This window comes from Juglans microcarpa x Juglans regia, chromosome 3S (assembly GCF_004785595.1).
Source record: "Juglans microcarpa x Juglans regia isolate MS1-56 chromosome 3S, Jm3101_v1.0, whole genome shotgun sequence".
Classification (NCBI taxonomy): domain Eukaryota; kingdom Viridiplantae; phylum Streptophyta; class Magnoliopsida; order Fagales; family Juglandaceae; genus Juglans; species Juglans microcarpa x Juglans regia.
Genome location: NC_054599.1, coordinates 4061103 through 4079761, shown reverse-complemented (window position 1 = coordinate 4079761; position 18659 = coordinate 4061103). Strand labels below are relative to the sequence as shown.

The window sequence follows — 18659 nt, the reverse complement described above, 5'->3', positions numbered from 1 at the left end:
GATTGCGAGGATGCAGGAGGCTTCAGTGGTATAACAATCCCCCCCCCCCCCCCCCCCCCTTTTAAATTCCCGACATCCTCGTCAGGCCAGTCTATCATAGGTGGCACAACTCAAGCCCCACATTTCTGGTTGGGATAGACTCTATTTGTAACGTCCCAATGGAAGACCCAAACCACATGGCATATATTTCAAAAGAATTAGTCGATGATACAATTGGAGCCTCATTGGAACTTTATAAAGAGCAAGAACTTCTATTTTTCAAGTAATGTGGGATCTCATACACCACCTACCCTTACACATCCATTATATGGGGTATTACTTCTTTTTATAAGTAAATCATATGAGGTATCACAGAAATCATTTTCCAAACAACAACAATATGATCATTACCTCGAAGACCTTTCCAACACCTAAAAATATCCACAGTCCTACCAGGCATCACCCATGTTACGCCGGTCCAATTAAGGGTGTAAACAGTCTGGTTCGGTCCGGTTTTAGACATTTTTTAGAACTGAACTAGTAAACACCAGTTTTAAAAATTTAAGAACCGATACCGGACCAATTCACCATTGAAACCGGAACTTCTGGTTTCGGTCCGGTTCGGTTTTCCAGTTTTTCAGATTATCTACATTATTAATAATATGATGTGTACATATACTAAACTGTTAGTCTATTTATATTATAGTATAAATATATTATTTTATAATAATTAACACATAATAGTATAATATTGAATTTAACTATATTCGATATAAGTTCTAGACTTTTATATGAATATATATGATCAAGTGTGTAAAAATGTATTTAAAAAAAAAACATATATATTATAATTTATTATGCCAAAAATGTATTTATCCTTGATATATATATATATATATATATCTATCAAAATTTCATGTTTAAGATTAAAATTTCTTTATATTAATTAGCAATTTAGCATATAATATCTATAATATAATATAAAAAAATTATATAAAAAATATTTTATATATAATATAAAAATAAAAATAGATATATAGAAACCGGTCCAATTCAGTTTGAACCAATATTCAAAATGTGAAAATTGGTATCAGACCGGTTTCCAACCGGTTTTTTTTAGAAACGGGAACCGGACCTGTTACGAACTGGATCGAACCCACCGGTTCGGTCGGTCTGACCAGTTTATTTTTACAGCCCTAGGTTCAATTGAAGACATCATCCCACAAAGACTTGGTCACCTCACAATGTAACAATAGACAATCCACAGTTTCCCCATTTTTCTTACGTAATTAACACCAATCAATATTGATAAGACCACGCTTCCTCAAGTTTTCTATGGTAAGATTTTTCGCAAGGGATGCAGTCCAACCAAAGAAAGCATCTTGGGAGGAAAGAGCTTCATAGAAAATCAAACCAAAAATTTCCTCCTGCCATTTGGAAACCAAATCATCCTAGGAGAGCCTTTCTAAAGGTCATCAAGTTTTGAACCCCCAAACCCCTACGGTTTTAAATTATAAATTTTAAAATCTAAAAACATGGTTTTAAATTATAAATTAGTTGTTTCTTATTTATACAACCCGTAGACTTGGGCTATACCGAATGTTACTGTTAATAATATCTTCTTACTTATAAAAGAAAAATAATAACTTAACAATTACTTGTCGAATGAAATTTTCTGTAGCAACAATTCATATTTTCTAGGAAAGCTGAAGTATTTTTTTTTTTGCTCCTTGGTTGAAACTTGAAAGGAAATACCTGGGTACCTGGGAAGTAAATTCTGCCAGGTGACCTACCAAATGATTTCTGCCAGGTGATTATTGAAGTTCTGTAGGATTTATCTCATTGCGTGTGAAGCTTCTGATTTTAATCCATTGAAACTTGCCTCGTTATAGGTACCCGTCATAAATCAGCTTCCTACTTGCCTTTTATTTTCTTGTGGGGTGTAGTCCCATGCCTCTTTCAAATTATGGATTTAGAGCTTTATCTACGTTTATAAGCATGGTTTGCTACTATGCAATTGCTGGAATATATTATGCACTAGTCATGGTAGTACTTTCTATTTTCTCTATTACTGTTTTTAAAATGAATACTACAGAATATCTTTTTTTGTGTTGCTTTGTTTGTGCAATTGAATGCCATGATTGAATCCTTGACCTTGTACAGGTTGAACTAGAGAGGTTACGGCTTATATGTGAGAGAATAATCAGACGTGAAAAGAAGAAGGTAAGTGATTGTAGATTAACCATATGGTCTCTGAATAATATTATATGTACAAACATATATAAATGTGATTCTGATCTTGAGTGCCTTATAAGATAAGATTCCTATTATCTCTGTGATATGGTCTAAGTTATAGCCTATATGTTTGCTGCCTTTTGGCCTTTGTGAAGCGACTGAATAAAACCTGTGACTCTTTGTTTAGGTGTAAGACAATTTTATAGAAGTATGAAGGGGCACAACCCAGGTACATGGATTTATACGGGAATCTAATTAGGGAGATGGAAAACGAAAACCAATAATGAATAATTGGAGTTGTTAGAACTATTTTCTGAGTAGAGATCCTAGTATTACAGTGCTTACTTCTTAGCTCTAGCATCATCCTCTCACAATCTTCAAAAGTCCTGAAAGTTGTGTTCCTTCCAAATAAATTACATTAAATATTAAAAAACCATCCAACAAACTTCCTTGTTGTATTGACCTACATTCTGACTTCTCCAACAAGCCGACAACTTTACTACCCTTTGCGGCATGAAACCACTCTGCCAAAAGATTGAAAATTTGAGGCCCAGATAGCTCTAGCCTCTTTGCTGTGCGACAGTTGATGTCAATCCATAGCTCTATCATTGTGATGCTTCTTTTTCTCAGGTTATCCATAGTTAAGATATTCCCTAATGCCGTTGTCCATGCAAAGAAAGTCTCCTTCAATAGAGCCTTGTTTTTCCGAATGCCTATCGAAGGAAAAGAACCTGCTGGAAATACAGGGTAGATAAAAAGTTCTAACCTTAAGCTTCCTAATTGTTTTTTAAGGGGATCTACAAGATCTTATCCACACCACCACCTCACAACCTGAGGGTACAGAAGATTAAAGAATGAAGAATTCAACTGCACTTCTCAATCATGCGCTATTTTGATATTCATGGTATTCCATTGCCTAGTATCATTGGAAACCTACTAGTAATCTGCCACTGTGGCCTTTTGAACGCAAGAAACCTGAACAATTCCAGAAAAGCTGCCTTCAAGGGCTGATTGCTACATAAAGTTAGAGAAAATCCCCTACCCCTTAAATTGTTTTCGCAGTCCATCCCCGTAAGAACTACTAACTTCAAATAGCACCACCCACCATACATGTGTTGTGATTCTGAATAATGAAACCACATTTATGTAATGGATTGACTTTCCCTGAGCAATCTGACTGGGTTTTCCTGTCTGCTGAGGATGAGTGGGCTGGTTTAAAGTAGTGAAGGCCGTATTTAAGGACATTGTTGAGGAGTTATCAATGCCCAGCCAATGCTCGAAAGTTGGCAAAAATGGGAAAAAGAGCGAGGTATTGCGGCACTGGCTGTTAAATACTTGCGTTATTAATCATGAGGGAGAAAGTGAGTTAAGTACAGCAATCTATTATGTTTAAAATGTTTAGGGCTTTAGGATACGGTTTTGGGAAAAAAAAAAGAAAGGGAGACAGAATGTGAGAGTGATTGAGAGTGTGCTCATGTTTGCCCCCTTCCTTTTTGTTATAGTAATGGAGGCATTGAGTCGCATGGTGGAGGCTGCCGTAAGGGAGGGATTTCTTGCTGGTTTTTTGGTGGGCAACAATAGTAATGGTGTCAGTTCCATTTCCCACTTACTATTCGCGGATGATACGCTCATTTTTTGTGATGCTTTTAGTGATCAAATTCAAGCTCTAAGGGCGGTTTTGTTGTGCTTTGAAGCTGTTTCGGGATTCAAGGTGAACTTGGGGAAGTCCAAGTTGGTGCTGGTGGGGGATGAGTAATATTGCTTCTCTAGCAGAGTTGTTGGGTTGTAAAATTGCCTCTCTTCCTATGAAATATCTTGGACTTTCCCTTGGGGGCGTCATTCAAAGCAAAGACTATTTGGGATGGTGGGGGATGAGTAATATTGCTTCTCTAGCAGAGTTGTTGGGTTGTAAAATTGCCTCTCTTCCTATGAAATATCTTGGACTTTCCCTTGGGGGCGTCATTCAAAGCAAAGACTATTTGGGATGGTGTGGTAGAGAAGATTGAGAAAAGATTATCAGGGTGGAAGCGGTTATATCTATCAAAGATTGGGGGGTGGGGGGGGGGGGGGGGGGGGGGGGGGGGGGGGGGGATTAACACTTATCAAAAGCACCCTCTCCAACCTTCCCACTTACTATCTTTCTCTCTTCCCATTATCGGTGGGTGTGACAAACCGGATCGAAAAGTTGTTTAGAGCTTTCTTGTGGGGTGGCATGGGGGAGGAAATTAAATTTCACCTTGTAAGTTGGCAAAGGATGAGCTATTCAATTGCGAATGGTGGTTTAGGGGTGCGAAATTTGAGCCTTTTTAGGAAAGTGGTTGTGGAGGTATCAAATGGAAGGGAACTCATTGTGGAGAGAGGTTATTAATCACAAGTATGGTAGTGCGTGGGGGGGATGGTGTTCTAAGGAGGGTAGGGGGGAGTAAGCCTATGGAAATTTATTAGAAAGGGGTGGAACACTTTTGAAAAATATATTAAGTTTGAGGTGGGTGATGGAGTAAGAACTCGCCTTTGGTGTGATGTTTGGAGTGGGGAGAGCCCTCTTTTCACTATTTTTCCAGTTGTATTTAACTTGGTTGGCAATCAGCAAGCTGCAGTTTCATAATTGCTGAGTTGTGCAAATGGGACGGTAACTTGGAATGTCACTTTAACTAGAAATGCACAGGATTGAGAACTTGAAGAGCTGGCAGATTTTTATAGTTACTTGTATTCAGCAAAATTAGGAGGCAATGGGGTGACCGTAGGTTGTGGATTTCCATGGGGAGAAAAAAGTTCTCTGTTAAATCTTTTTACAAGGCCTTAACTGTTCAACAGCCCACATTCTTTTCGTGGAAGAGCATTTGGAAGGTTTTAGTGCCATCTAAAGTTGTGTTTTTTACGTGGACAGCTGCACTTGGGAAGATTTTGACGGTTGATAATCTAAGGAAGCGTGGTATAGTGGTCACAGAGTGGTGCTACATGTGTAAAAGGAATGAAGAATCGATAAATCATTTGCTTTTACATTGTGAGGTGGCTTGGGAGTTATGGGCTGGTATCCTTAGTAGAGCTGAGCTGAGTTGGGTAATGCCTAAGAGTGTGGTGGAACTACTAGTGTGCTGGAATAGGAGGCATAATAGCGCTCAACTGGCAGCAGTGTGGCAAATGATACCTTTGTGCTTAATGTGGTGTTTATGGTTGGAAAGGAATGATAGGTGCTTTAACAACAAGGAGCATGCAGTGGGGGAAATCTGGAATTTATTTGTTCTCTCTTTTACAGTGGTTTTCTGCTATTGTATTGAAGGGTGGGAATGTTCATGAGTTTCTTTCTTCTTTCTAGCTTACTAGATTGTAATTAGGTGTCTCACTTTGTATACTTCCTGTGTACTTAGGCATTGCCTAGTTTCAATCTATTCAATAAAGATTCTTACTTATCAAAAATAAATAAATAAATAAACACCTCCAACCAGCCGCTGACAACATCCTGCTAAGGGCTTTCATTGTGGAGAGATGGTGCATAATCCAAGAACACCACCGCTTCCCAATCCACACCTCCCCAATAAGTAATGCCGGAAATCCCAATTGACATGGTCATAGGCCTTTTCCACGTCTAGTTTGCATAAGATGTCAGGTTCACTAAGTAGACTCTATCCAGACATTCACTGGTAGTAAGCACTGATGGGCTTGTGCCAGTTCCTGATGCATCGCTTTGTACAATTGTTTTTTCACCATTGCCATTGAGTTGAGGCCAACCTCTTATCTCCGGCGTGTACCACTGTACCACTACCAGACCCTGCTGCACCTCTGCTTTTGACACCAGCAACTAAGGATCTTCTGTTTTGAAGAACAAAGAACTCGATTAATGCATGTGTCCACTGTTTTAGCTAACCCTGTAGCTCTGCCAATGATCATCTCTTTCACCACTTTTCTGCTCCTCTCTACTATGTGGACACCACTGGCATTACCCATTGCGAACTCGAACACTTTAGCATCTCCCAGCAGCTTCCTCAACCCACCCTCTGTGCCGTGAAAATAAAAATGGAAAATAATGGCTAAAAATGACACAGGAGTAGAACATGGTCATTTTTCCTTGCTGGCAATAGACGAAGTTGATAGTTGACTTTTATTTGGGAGAGAGAGGGAGGGAGGGATTACAGATTTGCCACATATTTGGTTATGGTTACTCGCTGCTATTACTCTTTTTTTAGTCAGGTGGTTTTCTTGGTGCATAACTTCTCATTGTTTTCTAACAAAGCCCTTCCACTCATCATCCCTACACCATACTTGATTTTTTATTTTTTTCTGTTCTTGCTAAACTAAAGGAATTATTCTACTCATTATCCATACATCACACATTTGGTAAGGGAAAAAAATAAAATAAAAAAAATCATGTGTGGTGTGTAGTGTAGGGATGATAAGTAGAAGAATTCTTTCTAATATGGCCATTTATTAAACACCAACTTCTGTCGTTTCTCTCTATCCCTTGTTGTTCTCTTTTGATATGTGACTAATTTTTATATTATGCATGGTCTGGAATTTGTTTGAAGTTTTTTTTTCCTTCCCTCTTATGTATCTTTGCAGCGGGAATTGGTTTTGTGCTCACATGACATGCTCGCTTGCAAAAGAGATCATGTTTCTCGTTCTCTGCTTGTTCGTAGTCCCTTCTTCCTTCCTGAAGTTAGTTCTGAATCAGCTACAACGTCCCTTAAAGGGCACACCGATGGTTATAAATCATGCAGTGATGCAATCCAAAGATCAGATGATGTAACTGTTGACAGCTCAGTTTCTGTTAAGCACCGGGTTAAAGTTCCTGTGTCCATAGACACTGACCAAAAAACAGATGATGACAGCTCTACATCCCAAATATTTCTTACCAGAAAGCTCACAGAGAGGGCACAATTTTCTGGGAAGCAGATTCCTCATAGGCCTTCTGTGGCATCACCTAATCTTTCAGATGATGGCGGATGGAGATCAAAATCTAGAAAGGTATTGTGTAATTTGATACACGTTTCACTTGTGTTTCTGCTGGAATTTTGACTAACGTGCCTGCTATATATTAACAGCATGCTGAGACGTTTGAGAAAGAGCTTGTAATGACTTCAGATCAAGCATCTATGAAGAATATGCGGTTACCTAAGGGATATCAATATGTTCCTGCTGATATCCTTCCAAGTGGGGAGCAGATAAACCAGGATGCTTGCTCCGGGAGCCATTGGAACGTCATGGATAGATTGAGGCATCATCTTTTTTTGGTTTTGATTTGCCTCATAAGGCTGCCATCCATCAAGGGAAAATTTATCTGATAATGAAGACTGGCAAAAATGAGCGCCAAGATGGGGGTTATTGCTGGTATACTCATAAATAGGAGCCACGCTCTGGTTTGGGCAGGGAAATTTTGACAAAATTGTTTGTATATTCATTGTGAGAGTAACTGTACAGTGGATGAGGGTTCATTTCATTCAAATGTAACAGAAGGGCGTGAAATGTCTTTATATTGATGAATGTCTCGTGGAAGTGGTGGGATGGGAGCTCTGTTTCTTCCTACTCTATACGAGGCAATTAAGAGTATCACCTCCTGTGCCTGCTCTGTAAAGTTGGTGTATATATTCTTGAAATATCAAATCCTTGAAAGGATACCCTCTGCTTCATATAGATTAGAGCATTTGGTTCGAAATGCGACGTTATAGTGTTTTTAGCTCGCAGTGCTTTTTAGTTTTTGCTGACATTGTAGCTTGGAAAGCTGGAGGAAGAATGGTTGTTACATGTAATCGTTACAGAAACAACTCGCTTGCAAAGTTGCAATGCTTGTGTCATTGCTGCATAAATCCAGCATGACAATTTGGAAAGGAGACTGTAGTCTCGATTCATGTAAATTGCTTCACTGATTTTACAACCGAAAAAAAAAAGGTGAAAAAAAAAAAAAGAAGAATAAAGTGCTTCATTTGAAAGATGAATAATTTATTTTTCAAGCAAATGAAATAATTCTTTGTCGGTTTGCTTTTTTAAAGTCTAATGGGTAGGTTAGAAAATCATTGCAGGTAATAGAGACTCGTCCATTGTCTACTTTTCTTTCACCCCTTTGATATTTTATGAAAGGCTTTATTAACAAAAATCTAAACTTACAAGTTGGTATGGCTCAATAACAATTATACATATATTATACGTTGACATAGAGCAATGGCATTAAAATAGCCATTTGTTCTAGTAAGTTGTGTTTTACTCAAGTTATCCTCATTTTCATGTACATTGAAATAAACATTGAATAGGCAAACTTGACGTTAGCCATATTGGTTCAACATATTTGTTTAGAAGTGTCTATAAGGTAAATAATATAATATTTTTATTCTCTCTCTCTCTTTTTTTTTTAATCTTTGAACATTATTTTCATTTTCTTGAGGGTCTTGGTAGTTTTGATATATAGATGATGGGAGATTATGAAAATAAAAATAAAAAAGTATTTAAAATTAAAAGATATTTAAAAATAAATAAATAAATGCATTAAAAATAGATAACAAAAATATTAATATTTTATTATTATAAAAAGTGAGATGATCCAATATGGAGTTTAAATTCTGAATGATTAATCAAAAGTCAAAAAGTGACATACATCAGCCAAACTTTAGCTAAATCAATGTCAACAGTCTTAAGCTTGTATGCAGTGGTATATTTGGTTTGTGAATAAACGAAGCTTGAATAGATGCAGTGCATGTTTAGAATTACGATGGAAAATACAATTTATAACTTTTAGACTTATAATTTATAACTTAATTAATAAATTATACTATTAAAAAATTATTTACTGTTTGGTAACTATATATTTAAATAACTTTCAAACTTATTACATTTGTTTAGAAGTAAACTAAAAAAGTGATTTTTGAGGTAGAAATGACGATTATTTAATTTTTTAAAAGATTATGATTATATTTTTTAAAGTTTAAAAATTGTAATTATCTGAAAGTTATATGTGTATTTTAGTCCTTTTTAAAATTCAAATTATGTTTCGCATTATCCGAAAAAATATGTTTGAGAAAAAATATCATTTTTTCTTTTCAATCGTACTTTTTAACTTTTTAAGATTAAAAAATATTTTAATATATAACACAAATAATCTAATTTTTATTAAAGAATTTTTAAACTATTTAAACACTTTTTCAAACGCTAAAAACAATCCCAAAAAGACCATGCTTTTTTAAAAAAAAAAAAACCAAGCGAATCAACCTTTGGTCGTTATATTTCGTATCCACTTCCCAAGCCCCTTTGGAAGCCTCGACCGACAAATGGGATCGTTAGACACACTGGCTAGTGCAGCGGAGAACGGCTCTACAATACCCGCCACGTTTCCCGGCCACCACAAGTCCCTAAACAAAGACGGGTTCCCCGCCGGAATTGCGCCGGAATCGAACGCGATGAAGAAGCGGAAAGCGTCTTTTCTACCTCTTGAGGTTGGTACTCGTGTCATGTGTCGTTGGAGGGACGGGAAATTCCACCCGGTCAAAGTCATCGAACGGCGAAAAATGCACACCGGTGGGCCGAATAATTACGAGTATTACGTACATTACACGGAGTGTAAGATCTCTCATATATAATCTTTTCTTGCCTTTGAACTTCCGCTTCGGATTCCTAATGTTAGGGTTAGGGTAGGGTTTGAAGCCTTGGAAGTTGCAGTTGCCGTTTCGTGACGGAATGTGGTGGTCCGGTGCTTCGTATTATTCGGTTTTGTTCCATAATTTGTGTCAATTAGGGTTTCAAGTTTACTGTTTGATTTTGCTAAATATATTGCTTTGAAGTTGTTTTTAGGTGGTTATGTTAATGTTGATAGTTATCTGAAAAATGTGATGGTTCGTGCTGCACTTTGTGGAGTTATGACTTATTACTAATCTTATCCTCTGTTACCGGAATTCAGTAACAAAGGCCTGTTTTTGGGTTGAGGCTTTGGCGTTTTCAGTTGCATCCTGTGTTTTTTTGTTAAAGACCCAACCATTGATCCAAAAGTCATAGGACTATTGGATACTAATTTGGTTAAACTTTAACCCTCAAGATCATAACATTCCATCACGCTTCCGAATCCGACATCCACGGCGGCCCACTCTATCGACACTGACCTGGTGAAAACAATCCTTTGGGGCCACACCCCCTGGTGAAAAGCTAGCGATTTAACCAGTTTTGTGTAGGGAAACTTTCAAGAGTGTGGTGCACGGACTGGGGTTTAATCTGTAGGGGTGGGTCCGAAGGACCCTGCCTTGGAGAGGTTCCCCGACATAATAATAATAATAATAACAAAATAATAATAGTAATAATTGTCCGTATGGATAATGGAGTCTATTTGATGAACTATGATGGAGTGACTAGTTTATGAAAAACTCAAGATGAATTGGTTTCTTTCCCACTATGGTTAAATTAGATGTTTGGATGATAAGCTTTCATTCTTTTACTTGAGAGGTTTTTGGTTTGAACTGTCTCAATTAATTAGGGAATTCTGCCAGTTTTCCTAGGACCAAATAGGCATATCCTCCTTTCTCTGATAAGGACTAGAGAGGGGGAGGAGAGGGAGGGGCTCATGGGTCCATTCCTTACGGGGTCTGTGAGTTGTGTTTACCAATTGGAGAGAAGAAAAACCATGGAGCATGTGTTCATGTTACAGTTGGTATGCAATTTAGTGCATTAATAGGTTCTCGGACTTATGGTCAAGGAGTTTTCTGTTAGGAAAGTTGAAATAAGTTACTCTGGTGAATTTATAAATGTCAGCTAGAATGCTCCGAATGTCATGGGCTGTCATCTTTTGTATCTGATTTGTTCTGTAAATTTCTTAGCAGTGTTCTTACTTGTGGCCACACCCAATGACCCATTTCCTTTTATTCATTTTGTATTGAATGATTTTTTTTTTTTTTTTTTATAGATAAATGAAATTGTTTTGCAAACTATGAAATCAAGGTTCTCATTTGGCATTCCATTTATTTCAAAGTTATCGCCCTTATTGTCTATTATGAATGCCCATCTCTTCACTTCCCATACATAATGGTAGCAGAAATGATTTTTTTCTGTTTATAATTTTATGCATTTTGACAGTCAATCGGAGGCTTGATGAATGGGTGAAGCTTGAACAACTTGATCTCGATTCTGTAGAGACTGTTGTTGATGAGAAGGTTGAGGACAAGGTATGATCATATGATATTGGTTAATTATTAGGCGCTTTCCTTTCTCTAATGGTTGGTTTTGTTAAATGAGAATCCTATATCTTTGGGCACATCTCTTGGACAAAGGTGTCTTTTTTTTTTCCTGTTACCTTGCACATTTTACATGCTTCTCACAATTTATTATCTTTTAGTGCTGATTACGAGAATTGTGCATGAGCTTTCCAGGTTACAAGCTTGAAAATGACACGCCACCAGAAGCGGAAGATTGATGAGACTCATGTAGAGGTAAATACATGTAAAAAATTGCTTGGAATATATTTGGTGCTTTGTTGGTGCATTTATATTTCTTTGTAAATCTGAAATCCTATTTAAATAAAAGCTTGAGGACAAATTAGAGTGATCAAGTGAGCCAAAAGGTAAAATGGGCTTTTGGAAGCAAGTACTTCTGAATTAGTTACGAGTGAAATGAAAATGGATTCTTGATGCTATTTTTTTTATTTAGTTGTTAAGTTACACAAGCACCCAGCAGGTCCTTGAATTTGTGGTTTCGTGCATCACTTTATTCATATGAGGGAGCAAGTGCAATTTGAGCTAGAGCCGTTAGCCTCGATATTCAATGTATTATGAGAGAAAAAATGAGTTGAGATTATGCAATGAAAAAGCTTTATGAAGATTTAACACACTAAGAACAGTAATTAAGAAGTCATGGCCTTCATGTCTCATGATCCCCCCTTCTCTCTCACACACACACAATCACACACCTATGAACCTTAACAAGGGAGAAGTTCTTGCCCTTTATAATGAATCTCAAGGAGCTCCATTTGTAATTTTACCAATCCTTTTGGAGTATGGGCCCAGATGCAGCTTGGTCTTCCCTGGGTCATTACAATGCCTCTCCCCCCCCCCGGTCTCACACACAATTACACACATACCAAACCTACCCATAGACACATCACACACACTCGAATACATATTATAACGCACAAATCACACACTCAAACACATATTATGTGAGATTTCAATTTAATCAATAAAATACCAAATGATGTGAGTTGCTGACAATCTTATAAGCTGAATTGCTGGCTGTTATTCTGCCTACATCGTAGTACATCCCGTGTATATTTATATTTTATAATCTGAATATTTCCTTAACAATTATTTAGGGTCATGAAGAGCTTGATGCTGCCAGCTTGCGAGAACATGAGGAGTTCACAAAAGTGAAAAACATAGCAACTATAGAACTTGGAAGATATGAGATTGAGACATGGTACTTTTCTCCCTTTCCACCAGAATACAATGACTGTTTGAAGCTGTACTTCTGTGAGTTTTGCCTCAATTTCATGAAGCGCAAAGAACAGCTTCAAAGGCATATGGTGAGCTGTGCCTTATATTACACTGTTTTCACTAGCTTTCAATTTTCATTTTATGGTATAGCATGCTTGTATGTAAAATTTAGATGCAATTTTGGATTTTTTTTAGTTCATCAATATTCTATATATATATATATATAAGTATTCAGTTCATCAATACATGAACTAAATATTATTCCCTAGATTTTTAATTTTCTGCCATAATTGTCAATATACATTGAATCTGTTGCAATCTTGTGTTACTGCAGTTCATCAAGAGCATCGTATGAAAATAGGTGTTTGGCTCGTCTTTCTATATGTGATCACATGATTTGGGTTGAACGGGCTATGTGAAGTGTGAACATATTGAGGATTGAGTACGTAATTGCCTATCAATGGCTGATTTATTAATTGTGCCGTTTCAATTACATGAAAGTGGTGGTTACATGGCTGTGATGGTCCATGGTGTTATTATTAGTTATTATTGGAAATAATTATTTCTATCCACATGTAGATCTCTTCCTATTAATGTCTTCAATGAATTGAGATCTTAGATGGGAGAGATGGTTGATGAATACTGTGGAACAGGTGCAAGGGTTGAAGGAATATGTGAGTTCTTCCAGGCTGCTCATTGCTGTTCCAATCCACATGGCCATTTTCTAATTTTGGCTGAATTTGGAGGTGGTTATCGCAAAGGACACATTCTCATGCCGGAAAGTATTAGAGGAAAGGGCTGAAAGGGTCTTGCATTGGCATTACGTAAGGTGGCATATGTTTTTCAGATTTTTTTTGGTGTTGGATGGAAAGGAAAGTTGACAAAAAAACTAGAAGTCCCATGACTATATAGCATGAGGGTCAACCCATATGCAGAGGTGCAAAGAACATTGTTTCTAAAAAGCAGTTGCATGTGGAGGAACGGGCAAGGCTGAAACCGAGCTCAACAAGCATCACATCATATAGGGCAAATACCAGTAAAATGCAACTGTTGGAGTGTTTAATTCCATATCTCCAGCCGGACAAACCGTTGAATGTGGTACCGAGACTTCCAGTGGGAAGGATGTGTCTGGTATGGTAACTGCAAAGGATGTGCTTGTAGATGAGCATAGTTTACTTTGTGTTTTAAGAGGCAAGTAGAAAAGATTAGAGGGGAAGTGGAGTTAATTGAGAAGTTGAAATCAGGCTGTGGGTTAAACGAGTTAACTAAGAGGCCATAAAGAATAGGTCAAAATGAGGCCCAATTCAATATAGGATGGTTACTAGCCCAGCTGGTGTTCTATCATCTATGGACCTAGGTATGCTGTGAAGGCTCATAAAAAAAACCCAATGTTTTGAGGCAGGCTCAAGGGTAGGCTTGTCATCATCCTAAAATAGGCCTAGTCATACCTTCCTAGCTAATAGGCCTATTTTGGGATGATGACAAGCCAATCCTTGAGCCTGCCTTAAAACTTTGGGGCGGATGGTGTTCTCAAGAAATTAATGGGACATTTGGAGTTGTACTTTGGAAAAGCATCCGAAGAGGTTTTGGGGGAGTTTTTCCATTTTTCTAGATATGTATGTGTTCAGAGATGGTTTGAGGACAAAGTTTTGGCATGATGTGTGGTTCGTAAATGGTACTTTAAGGTAGCTTATCTGGAACTTTAAAGTTTTGCTTGCTTCAAGGAAAAGCTTCAGTGGCAGGCCATTTACAAATCTCCAATGGTTCACATCAGTATGATGTTGGTTTTATTGCAAATGTGAATGATTTGGAGATGGATGCTCTTACTTCATTTGAGAGGTTGTACTCCACCCATTAAAGCCGAGGTGGTGAGGACAGGCTATGTTGGGTTTCCTCCAACCAAGGAATGTTTGAAGTGAGATCATATTTTAGTGTTATTCATCTTATGATAGATCCTCTTTCCCATGGAAAGAGAATATGGTGGAATAAGGCTAATTTCTGATGGTTTTAAATGAAAGTTGAAAGTTGAATAAAATATAGTTAGAATATTATTTGTTAATATTATTATTGTTTTGGGATTTGAAAAAATTGAATTGTTTATTATATTGTGTGAAAATTTGGGAAAGTTGTAATGATGAGATGAGATGAAACCGTTTCTGTATCCAAATGGGGCCTTAGTGATTGGCTGGTGTTGTATGTGCAAAAAGAGTAGGGGAGATCCATACTTTAGATAACTTAAAGACGAGAGACATGTTGTGATAGAGTGGTGTTGCACGTGCAAGAGGAACGAGGACTCCATGGATCATCTTCTACTCCACTGTGAGGTAGCTAGCACATTATGGCAAGCTGTTTCCAGTCTTTTTGTGCTAACCTGTGTGATGCCTCGACGGTTGGTTGATCTGTTAGTGTGCTGGAAAGGGCGGTTTGATAATCCTTACAGTAAGACCATATGTAGAATGATCCTGATATGGTGCATATTGGCCACTAGTAAAACTTATCATTAAAAAAAATTGGGTCATTCCTCAATGGGTAGTTGATCCTTTGGTGTGCTGTAAAGACCAGACCAGTAATCTTCATAGTGCGACTTTATGGAAATTGATCCTGTTGTGCTCGATGTTGTTCTTTTAGAGGGAAAGAAATTTAGGAGCTTCGAGGATTTTTAGAAGACAATGTGGTGAATTTGGATGAATGTTCATGTTTATACTATTTCTGATTTACAGGACTTTCTTGCTCTTTTTTCCTTTGTCGTTTTGGGTGCATACCATGTATGCTCCTTGTGTACTTGGGAAGCACTCTTACAGCTTTCTATTAATAAAATTATTAACTTATAAAAAAATGTAAGTTAATAATTTCCCGGTCTTCCTTGTTTTAATTTTTTTTAGTCTCAGGATGTAATTTGATTATTGAATTCCATTCTATATATGCAGAGGAAGTGTGATCTTAAGCATCCGCCTGGTGATGAGATATACCGAAGTGGTACATTGTCAATGTTCGAAGTAAGTTTTGTTAGTGTTAATGCTTTGGTTTTGAAAACCACATTATTTCTCCCTTCTTATCTCTCAGCTTCTGTTTGATAATTTTTTAGTTGATTTAACGTTTCTGTGATTGAATGTTTTGGAACAGGTTGATGGCAAAAAGAACAAGGTCTATGGGCAGAATCTATGTTATTTGGCAAAATTGTTTCTTGATCACAAGACTCTTTATTATGATGTTGACCTATTTCTGTTCTATATCTTGTGTGAATGTGATGAGCGGGGATGCCACATGGTTGGTTATTTTTCCAAGGTAAAATTACTTCTTTTCGGTTTCCTCATATTTAGTGTTGAGTTGAGTCTTTTACCTCTATTGAGTAATATGGTATTTTATAGAAGTTCAAAATTTTTGACGCAGGAATGTTGGAATCTTGCATATTATTTGTTGTCATGCAGTATTTGTGAATCTTGCATGCATTTGAAATGATTTATACAGTGGATACAACTTCAAGCGTTGGTGGGAATAATTTAGGAGTTTTAACATGTCTAGGATGCGTAATTGTTTTGTAATTGTTGTATCCCTACATTGATATTGTATTATTGTTTGCACTTGACGTGTCTTCTATATAGAAGACCTTGATCTGTTTAGTATTTTTATGGACTCTGATTTCAGGGATGGTAAAAGTATTTTTAACCTCCTTTCTATATGTTATTCTGTTGTTTTGCTTCTCCCAATCTGATGTTCTATGCTTCGAGAGACCTATAATATTTGACCCTATTTTACTGAATTTTTTAACAGTAGCTAAAGATAATGGAATAACAAAAAGTGAGGATTAAGAGCTATGTATTTTGTGTATGCTGGTGCAGGAAAAGCATTCGGAGGAGTCTTATAATTTAGCATGCATCCTCACCCTTCCTCCTTATCAAAGGAAAGGCTATGGAAAATTTTTAATTGCCTTCTGTAAGTTCTGTGCCTTTTATTTTATTTATCTAATTAATTATATTTTCTATTGGAAAATCTTTTTTTATTATTTGCATATCTTTATCTTGTATCGTGCATTTTTAAGCAGAAAGAATTCCTAACATTATTCTTTGCTTGGAGCAGCTTACGAACTTTCCAAAAAAGAAGGTAAAGTTGGCACACCTGAGAGGCCCCTTTCTGATCTTGGACTGTTGAGCTACAGAGGATACTGGACCCGGGTTCTTTTAGACATCTTGAAGAAGCACAAGGGCAACATTTCCATCAAGGTGTGCTTTTGTTTGCATATTTAATTAATAAGATCAAGACATGCTCGCCTCTGCAGTTCAATGGCATATTTTTTCTTATGTGAATTTGTTTGTCGTATTCAGACATCCCATGGAAATGGTTTGAAGTTTTAACTACTCCTAGTATTCCCATCAGTGTATCTGGAATTAATTTACATAACTATGCCAAATAATAATAATAATAAAATATGCACACTGCAAGAATGGGGTCCCATGCCCTGAAAAGAGGAAAACTCAGGATATGTCTAGAGATATATTTGAACCTGATAATTTTTTGCAATATGTTAATGTTGAACCTAATAAGTATTTACAATTAATTAGTGTATACATGGACCTTTAAAAAATATTTTTCTTTTGCAATTTGACAAATCATTCATGGGTTTTTATTTTCATTGTTTGTACCTTGTACGTATGTTTGTGTGATTATATCTCCCCATTGGTTCTTATTTTATGAACTCTGTTGAACCCCTGCTTTCGGCTGGTTATGATTCTATATATGTACACGCTATTTTTTTTTTTTGCAGGAACTTAGTGACATGACAGCAATTAAGTCGGAGGATATTTTAAGCACCCTTCAGAGCCTAGAACTGATTCAATACAGGAAAGGGCAGCATGTCATCTGTGCTGATCCGAAGGTCTTGGATCGCCATCTAAAAGCTGCCGGCCGAGGGGTCTCGAAGTTGATGTCAGCAAATTGATTTGGACCCCTTATAAAGAACAAAGTTGATGGCAACAGAGTCATCCGGATACTTGCTGCCTCCTATCTTGACTTGTAACTAACCTCTCTTGTATAGAATATAGGCTTTTAGGGTATGAAACTGGGAATTGTCTTGGTGACTTTTTCCTTGCATTATCCATTTTGTGATTTCCTGTACGTATGCATGAACAAAAAAATTAATAATATATTCTGACAACACTAGGCTTAGGTTACCGCTGATTATTTCAATTGACTCAAAAGTCTTTTGCTTCCATAACGTGCTTGTGAAGATTTTGAGTTGGCACCAAAATCTGTTCCCATGATTTGAATTTGCAGGACTAGGGCTTTGATGACTTCCCAATACTCTCCAGAGTCCAGATGAAACAAAATTCCAACACAAACTGTGGGAAGTGCATCCTTTAGTAGGAGGGAAAAGTAAACTGGCAACATATGTGTTTTAGTGGTATGGCCGTCTACCCAAAATATTCCAATGTCATAATGTAATCTTTTTTTAAAACCCAGTCTCCCTTCCAGATGCTCTGTTCCCTCTTGTGACAAATGCGATGACAGTTTCCATGGTATTACTGTTTTTTTTCTTATTATTATTGTAGTAATGTTTTGTATTCCTGTTATTATAAATAAAATAATAAAAATAAAAAAATAATCCTATTTTTATTTTTTGTCATATTTATTGACGTGATGCATTTTAAATGATTTTATGTAGTAACCTCTTAACAAGTGTCATGTTAACAAATAACATTCTCAGAAGGAGAGTAAGTTAGATCATGTGAAAAACCGAACAATCATACAATGGCTTGAAAGAAATCATTTCACTTCACTTCATTTCATCATTATAATTTTTTTAAATTCTCACGTAAAATAAAATAAACAATTCAACTTTTTCAAGTCTCAAAACAATAATAATATTAAAAAATAATATTCAATATTTTATTTAACTCTTTTAAAACCATCTCTTCTCATCTAAGCAACTTGTTGGAATTTTGTTGGAATTATTTAGCTCGTGTTCACAGAAGCAATAAACTGTAAAAGGCTCAGAACAATTACGAAATATTGAAGTACCTAAAGAGCCAGTTATACCCGCTAGATTAATTATGT

The 18659-nt window shown here is 36.7% G+C and overlaps 2 protein-coding genes across 2 annotated transcripts in view; both read left to right on the top strand.

Moving 5' to 3' along the window:
* Positions 1 to 7864, top strand: part of LOC121258135 — a 31532-nt gene extending 23668 nt beyond the window's left edge. The window contains exons 17-19 of the mRNA XM_041159509.1: positions 2143 to 2202; positions 6772 to 7176; positions 7254 to 7864. Of these exons, the coding sequence (XP_041015443.1) occupies positions 2143 to 2202; positions 6772 to 7176; positions 7254 to 7493 (705 nt within the window). The 3' untranslated portion in view covers positions 7494 to 7864. The remainder of the gene's footprint in view (positions 1 to 2142; positions 2203 to 6771; positions 7177 to 7253) is intronic.
* A 1566-nt stretch (positions 7865 to 9430) lies between these two features.
* On the top strand, positions 9431 to 17786 carry LOC121258136 (histone acetyltransferase of the MYST family 1-like). Its single transcript, XM_041159510.1, is given in 10 exon segments — positions 9431 to 9756; positions 11257 to 11345; positions 11550 to 11609; positions 12488 to 12697; positions 15536 to 15604; positions 15732 to 15893; positions 16448 to 16541; positions 16686 to 16828; positions 17371 to 17512; positions 17515 to 17786. Coding segments are annotated over 10 exon segments (1317 nt in total). The 5' UTR covers positions 9431 to 9467; the 3' UTR covers positions 17574 to 17786.
* Positions 17787 to 18659: the final 873 nt, after the last annotated feature.